Source organism: Pygoscelis adeliae, unplaced genomic scaffold (genome assembly GCF_000699105.1).
Source record: "Pygoscelis adeliae isolate BGI_AS28 unplaced genomic scaffold, ASM69910v1 Scaffold48, whole genome shotgun sequence".
Lineage (NCBI taxonomy): Eukaryota > Metazoa > Chordata > Aves > Sphenisciformes > Spheniscidae > Pygoscelis > Pygoscelis adeliae.
The window spans coordinates 564,018-572,011 of record NW_008825618.1 but is presented as its reverse complement, the minus strand read 5'-3'; the positions used below and the strand labels follow the sequence as shown (position 1 = coordinate 572,011).

The window sequence follows — 7,994 nt, the reverse complement described above, 5'->3', positions numbered from 1 at the left end:
GCCTCATGCCTCCCTCAGCTGGTTGAGGGAAACATCCAGCAGCTTGGTCTAACCTACCAGCCATGATGAAACTCAGCTGTCAAGACTGGAACAGGGAACCTATGTGTTCCTGTCGGCTGTCCACCAGGGACGGTGGGCTCCCACAGAGTCAGAAAGGATAAAAGGGCAGTAACTTCTCAAACCACCTCAGCAAATCTTACACCACCACAGCAGTATCAAAAATTGGTCCCACTATGTCATAAGATGCAGCTGAAATTCTAAACTTTGTTATGTCTCTTTGCCAAGTACGGGAATGTCATTTAATCCACAGTCTAGGACTGTGGTCAATAATTGTAGGGAATTCCCCTCACTTTCACCATTTATCCTATCCTCTTTTACCATCTGAAGAGACACAATCCATTTGTTACTCTGTGGATATACAGTATTTAGCACAATGATACCTTTGGAACTCTTGCAAGAGCTAAGCTGCCATTAAGTACCAAAATACACACAAGCGTCTTGAAATCTGTCCTCCCGCGTTTAAACACATGATAGCACAGTCTTTAATTACATAAGATGGATAGCATTCAACAGATAAGACGGCAATTCAGTATTTCTTTTTATCTTTATTATTCAGATGCATGTGTCCTATTGTATTTGCTGTACAGCATTAAAAACCCTGACAGTGGAATCGGGTACACCTTCACTGCATTTCTTGATATCTGAAGGCCCCAAACTTCCCCCCGCCAGCTCCTCCAGGTATTCTGTATCTTCTCAATTTTACCAGTGGGAAAAATTGAGAAATTCAAAGCAGCCACTTGAGAAGCATTCAGTGGAGAAGTAGATGAGCCAGAATTAAAACACGAGATCACCACTTCTCGTTCTGCAAGATCACTCTAATTGTTGAGAAACATAGGAGGAAAGAAACCCCCACACCTGTTGCAGATTTATAGCCAGTTCCACTGAAATATTCAAGTGCTTAAAAAGGTTTAGGAACCCTAGAAAAGCTGGGCAACTAAGTATCTGAGGATCTATTTACTACGAGCACTCAACACCTGGGAAATGGAGCGATGGAAATAGTGAAGTTTCATACTGCAGAACAAAAAGAAGAACTGATGAGCTGACAGGATAGATATGAAAAGTCTAATTTAATGTATTTGCACAGGACCATGTAGGAACTATTAGGTGGAGCAGATAGAAGCACTTTTTCTGTATTGCTTTTGCGGTTTGCATTTACCCTATTCACTACCTACTTTCACTACATAAAATCGGGTAGGACTCCTACAGTCAATGCCTTATTCACCTTACAATCCAGATTCGTCCAATAACCACTTTACAACATTAAATTGTGTAAGAAAGTGTTTCTGCAAAACTCTCATTATGTCATCTTATTAAATACCTCCTCACAGGGCAAAAATAAAGTTGCTCTTGCAAAATACATCCTTGTATTACTTAAATTTTGAGTAGTCAGCTTTAGAGAGAAAAGCCTTTTATATATGTATATTCTGTGTGACTTTATATATATTTTATATATATAAATATAAAATATATAAAAATATATATACACTTATGCCTGCCTATAATATATATAAAAACTGTATATAATATATACACACACATATATATAATCACACAATTTTTCTTTCTACATAGAAAAGTCAGTATCCATTATCTAGACTAATGGAGGTTGCAATATGGCAAATAATGGGAAAACAGTCCATGGATACTGAGCAGAAGACTGGCTCCAGTATGGGCTTATGAGCTCCAGTTCAGTCCTGCCAGACCCAAGCTGAGTATGGGAGAGCCAGACCAGATGTCTGCGTGTTGTATTCTCCAAATATGATGATGGATTGACTGTGTCTGAACTAATAGGCCTTTACAGAAACTACGTGGTTCCATGTAGTGGTTCCAGCCCCTGCTTGTCTTCATTCAGAAGTCCCTAAGGGTCTCTGCACTGTACTTCCCAGCTTTTGGGTTCTGGTAACACACCATGGAAGCCCTAGCTCTCAACTAAATCAAGCTCTACAAGCTCTGAAGTTCAAGCTGGCTCTCCACCCTTTACCTCCCAACACTGCCAGAATTTCCTGCCTCACTTAGCATCCTGGGCAAATTTATTTCTGATGAGTATGGGGGAGATCCCTGGTTCAACGCTCTCTTTACCACGGCTGCTGATCTTGGTGGAGGTGACTTCTGTTGGCCCCTGGAGGCTCCACTTGCGATTCACAGAGCTTCGGGCTGGCCAGATGTTAGCACACCCACCACGGAGGTGGTGTGCAGCAGCACAGGCCCGCAATGGGACAGGGTGATTTCTCAGATGTGGCAGAATTACACGATTCTAATGAAATTTGAAAGGAAGAAGAACATCTCTTCCCCACAGGCTTTTCACCCTGTTGAATTTCAGTGATGCAACAGGAAAATAGCTTCTTTACAAAGGAGAAAAAGAGCCGCCTTGCAATGCGCAAGCAGCAATGCAGAACCCTTCCATACAACCACCAAAAAAAAAAAAAAAAAAAATCAAAATCAAACCCAGGAATTCCCAAATCCTTCCAAAAGCTTCAAGTAGGATCTCACCTACTCACAAATACTTTTAGCAGAGGAAAAGAAGCTAAAACCCCACCACCTATACCAGAGCCTTGAAAAGACAGACTACTGCTGCCATCGCAGGATGCGTGAGAGGGCAGCTCAGCCCACTATGGGAGCTGGGCAGAGGTCTTGCCTTTCAGTGCAGCCCATCTGCCCCTGCCTGTCCCCTTAGCGCTGGGGAAGTGGCACAGTTCTGCTCCTCGTTCCTGGAACAGGAAACCCCAATTTTCTCAGGACTGCTGAAAAGCTTTGAGCAGCACTCACCATTCCTAATGAAAAGCATGAGGGCCACCTGAAAGTGAGAACTGCTGCCAGTTTCCTCTGTATCAGTGCAGCACAGTATGTATTCTAGGGCAAACATCATAGCAGAGCCTGTAAGAAATATACTCAAATGCAGCACGGGAAGGCTTGACTTTTCAAGACCTCTTCAGGAACAAATTTTTGCAAGACCAATTACACGTGTTTGCAGAACACGTTTAAAGAACAAGGTACTTCACCCTGTTTAAATGATCTCGCTATCTTAGGCTCCAATATGACAGATACTAAGCAGTGGCAACTCCTGAAGAGATAACACGACTGCAGTCATTTATAGCCCCATGAAAGACACTGGTGCAGAGTCAAACATCATCATATCTAGGATATCACTACTGGCAAGATACAGTCGTTGCTCCATAAAAGACAACCAGCATGTATTTCCCAGTCCCAGATAACTAATTCAATGCTAAAACCCACCCTATTATCCATCTTTAATGAGCCTCTGGGATCAACAGGCCACAGTAAATCCCTCAGTTTTCCTGGGGATGGACACCATAGCCACATGGAATCAATAAATACATGGACTTTAAATGTTTTATATGGCCCAGCTATGCACCACTGACCACACAGCGATAAACAGTTTCTACATTTTATCTTACCTCACATGGCACATACATCATCCACATTTCTGTTTAGATTAATATGTATACTTTGAATAACAGCTTAACACATTTAGAAAGCCTCAAGATGTATGGTATGTAAGTGATCTTCAGAGATTTTTACCTCCCATTTTTTCTACCTCCAATCTTACTCAGAGAGAGAGAAACATGGGTGGTACCTGACATCACATCTGAATCTCTTTTACAAGGTACTTTTCAGATTTCTCGTTAGAGCTGTCATTGGATTAAGATAAAAACAAAGACGATGTGCAGTGATCATATAATAAAAATGAAGAATAAAAAAGTAAGAATTAAAAAAAAATTATGTACACTAAGTCTAGTAAACTGATCTGATTCCCTTAAACTGTGCTAGAGATTGCCCAGTACCCCTAAACTGGGAGCGTACAGGAGAAGACATTAAAAAGTTCAAATGGGTTCCTGCTTTCTAATTTCATTCTGGAAACGTTGCATCTTTTCTAGGATTTTTGCCTGAGCTTCCTATGTTAGCCAAATATATTCAACGAAAATGCAGAAACTTTCTGTATAATAAAAACAAATTAAGATGAAAAAACATGTGTGTTCTTAAAGGCTATTTTTTATAACTACCTTAAGTGCTGTTAAAGTTTATGGAAAGATGTATGATTTCTAGCTTTACATGTTAAGTACTGGGACAACTGAAATGTAAAGGTATCTATCCATGAGAACAATTCCTAATCATCAAAAGGAGTCTCCAGTACTAAGCCACCTTTATTACCTTCTTCTACATGCAAGGTGTCTTCCCTGCTTTTTTTTTTAAATGTATTTCTGGCATTTTTGATAGTATTTCAAAAAGGAAAGTAATTTAAGGGATAAAGATATTAGGGACAATGATGATGTAAATAAGATCAGAAGGTCAGTAAAAATAATTATTCTTCATTTTAGACTTACAAAAAAATTCGTGGTAAGAACCCTGCCAAAATACACAGTAAAAGAATTCTGAGTAATATGAACTAAAGTATCAAAAATAACAGTTAAATCTATTAGATTGTTTACAAATTCATACATAAAAATATTACTAAACATTACTTTGTAACATAACTTGCAAACTTTGATTGCCTGCAGTAAAATCTGCCATAACTTGAACTAGAAGCTTCCTCATCTAAAGAAAGAACATATTCCAAATGTAACTATCAAGACCTTTTCTTATCCCTTTCACACAGTCCCTTGGATGTTTAATGCAGAATCCTCGATAGTTAAAACTCACATCAGCTTCAGAGGATAAAAGACACACAGTGTTCCCAGTCTGATTCTGAGCCTCTCAAACATCAGGAGGAGAGGAAGCAAGACCACAGAATTGTCAAGGGGAAAACAAACAATCTTAACCTTTTGTTGAAAGCTTCCAGTTCTTGAACCAAAGCAGCAGGAAAAATACATACGTACTTCTAAAGCAATTACTACCTTGTCTTAAGAAATTTAGGCAGAGAGGACATTTCACTTTTTCCAAACCCTGATTCCTTGTATTTTGGTAGCTTTAAAAATTTTAATGTTATGAGTTAAATCAACAGCAGGGGCTCAGTCAGCAGAGCTATATCTTTTTCCATGGAATCCTGCAAATATAAACCAATGAAGATGTGCCTATACCTGTGTACATGTATAGAATGTGTCAGGAGATAGATATTTAATTCTAAAAATAAGTAGGTTTCTGCAAAGTTTGAGCACTTTGCTCTCTAATGGAAATTATTAGAGTTTCTCAGGTAAATCCATACAGAACAACTGTAAACCCCCCCACCATTCTGATGCAAGCAAGTCATTCCAGTTTACCAATTAATTGCATTTAGTATTCAGTTTTGTAAGCTATATTGTGTAAGGATTTAATTACTTAAGCAACAACTCCCAACTAAAAAAAGTCTTAATATCATTTTTATAAATGAGTAGACGTTAAAGAGCTTATGGGAAGTCCCACTGCAATTAGGTGGCTGAGTCATGAATTATTTTGCTATAAAGAACAGTGTATGGCCTAATTGCAGGACTGGGGATCTAACATTTTATTCTAGGCTTTGACATGAACTCCTTATATAGCCTTTGGGGAACAAATTCTTCAGATGGATAGACCGAGGTGTATAAAGTCAGGATAATTGTACTTACTCATAGGACAGCAAATTAAATAATAATTGTAAAACAACTCAAAAGAATAATATTAGAATAATAAATAACCACCACACCATATCGCTTTTGAGGAGGCTTCAGAAACGATCTTTGTTCCTGTACGTGAAACTTTCTGGAAATAATCACCTCAACTTAAATAAAACACTTGAAAGCCAATTCAGTTCTGTGGTTGTTATAGTCAGTTTACACTTTCCAGTTTGGTTTCAAGGTCTAGGAAACGTCTCAACCAATGCCAGTTTTGCTGAAATTGTTTGGCAGGCTCACCCTTGGTACTGTGCTTGTAAGTAATTAGAGGAAATAGTTCTCTTCCAAGCAAAAGCCCAAGAAGCAACAACAAAACCCAATGTAACGAAGCACTATACATATTTGCTTCCCAACTGTTACTACAAGCACTTTTCAGCCAAAGCACTTGAACACATTATTTCTAGGCAGCTTACAGCTGAGACCTTCCAAGAGACAAGAATGGTGCATGGTACTATCCAATACACATACTCAAAGGCTATCTAGTAAGCCTACATTCCTTTGCTGCAACAGAAGCAACAGGATGATGCATATAATTTCTGCATGAAGGATACTAAAGAACTTTCCAGGTTATTTCCAATCACCTCAGAGAGAAATTCTTATCTATAGAGGATTTTCCACATCTAAGATCTCATGGGACAACTAGAACAACGATAAACTCCTTCCATATGTTCAACCTGCTTCTGCAAGTCACTGTAGATAAAGCCTATCTTCAGCTCTGTCACCTCCTTAAATGGTAAAACAGCAAGTATACCTGAAAATTCAATGGCCTGCCAACATGCCCTATGGGAGAAGAGTTCACTATTCACTAAAGGAAAGTTCTAAAGAAAAATCCCTGATCATCAAGATCTTAGGGAGACCTTTTCTCAGCAAGTTTGCAGAGCTCCATGCACGTTTAAGCTACGTCCAATGACGTTACCAGTTCCCCTCGCAGTACAGGGCTGGCATAGGAAGTCACAGGCAAACAGCACTTTGAGTGCTGGGGATGACAACAAGGAGCCTATGACAGGAGTAACAACAGTTCTCATCCACTGCCATTTCAGATGCTCAGAAGCCTTTGCAAACAAGAGGTTAGCTTTCACCTTAAACAGGACACCTCTCCCTAGTATCTATCATTACAATTCATATCTAACACTGAAGTCTATTATCAAGGCTGAGAAGACTCTAAGTGATATATAACACCTACCTGCTTAGCAGCAGGTTTGCTGTGAGCATATCCAAACAATATTTTAATCCTTGAGTTCCCCTCTCTATGCCAATCAAAATTCTTGCCTTATACAATCGAGCATCAACATCATCTTGTTGAAATCCTGAAGTGCTGGCCACATTTAGCAACTTAGAAACACTGGAATTTTCAAATAAGAAATTCCTTTTCAATGAGAAATTCCTATTCCTTGGTATAGTTTAAGAAGCAATAACCACAAGTTTCAATTCTATATAAAATGCAAGGCAAGTGTTTTACCTGACTTTTTCCATCATGACTAATTCTCTTGTTTCTAAAAGCAACAGGAAAATCAGAATTGTCCTACAATCTGAGATTCTCACAGGTGGATCGATTTCACTTAGTTACTGCCTCTAAACTCAGTTCGCATTGAAAGAAGTCTAGTTGTCAAGAAAACTATGAACAGATTATGAGGCACAGTATGGTTGGTCAAATACAAAGTTCTTGCTCAAAATTTCTAGCCACTAAAGCTGAGCATCTAATTTTTCGAAAATTCCTGCTACTAGCTGTAGGAATGGCTCAACATCTTGAAAATTAGACCTCATATTTAAGTATTTAAACTTTGGGTCCATAATTGAAAATTATTCTTAATGACCATATTTGTTTTCTGACCTTAAATATTTTTTAAGCCACATGCCATGCTAATATATTAATGTTTATTCCAATACAATGAGCATGACTGGATATGTCCAGGTTTTCAGTACCTACCAAATGTAGAACATATGGAAGATACTAAAATTAAAGAGACTACCATCTATCTTTTATTTGTATTTTAAAGTCTTAAAAAAAGACAATTCTTTAAAATGACTGTTTTTTTCAGACATAACCACTTATAACTAAACTTTATCCTCCGGTACCTTGCAGAAAACACCTTAAACATCAACCAAGAGGGGTGCTGACATGTGATTTAAGAGATGTGGGTTCAGTTCCATACCCCGCTACTGACTTCCTGCACGATTCCTAGCAAGTCCCTTGAGCTCTGTTCTCCATCTGAAGAAAACAACAGTCATCAGATTTAACCTCTGAACGCCTACGGCACGTAAACACTTCTGAGGTCTTCCATCCTTAGCAATGGAGGCAACATGAACATCCTGAAGGATGCATTAGCAGTTTTGGTTGCTCTTCAAGAG

The 7,994-nt window shown here is 38.7% G+C and overlaps 1 protein-coding gene across 1 annotated transcript in view; it reads right to left on the bottom strand.

Moving 5' to 3' along the window:
- RAP2A (RAP2A, member of RAS oncogene family) overlaps positions 1 to 7,118 on the bottom strand; it is a 9,051-nt gene extending 1,933 nt beyond the window's left edge. The window contains exons 1-2 of the mRNA XM_009333361.1: positions 7,105 to 7,118; positions 6,829 to 6,987 (exon numbers count right to left, since the gene is read on the bottom strand). Coding sequence (XP_009331636.1) covers positions 6,829 to 6,987; positions 7,105 to 7,118 — 173 coding nt within the window. The remainder of the gene's footprint in view (positions 1 to 6,828; positions 6,988 to 7,104) is intronic.
- Positions 7,119 to 7,994: the final 876 nt, after the last annotated feature.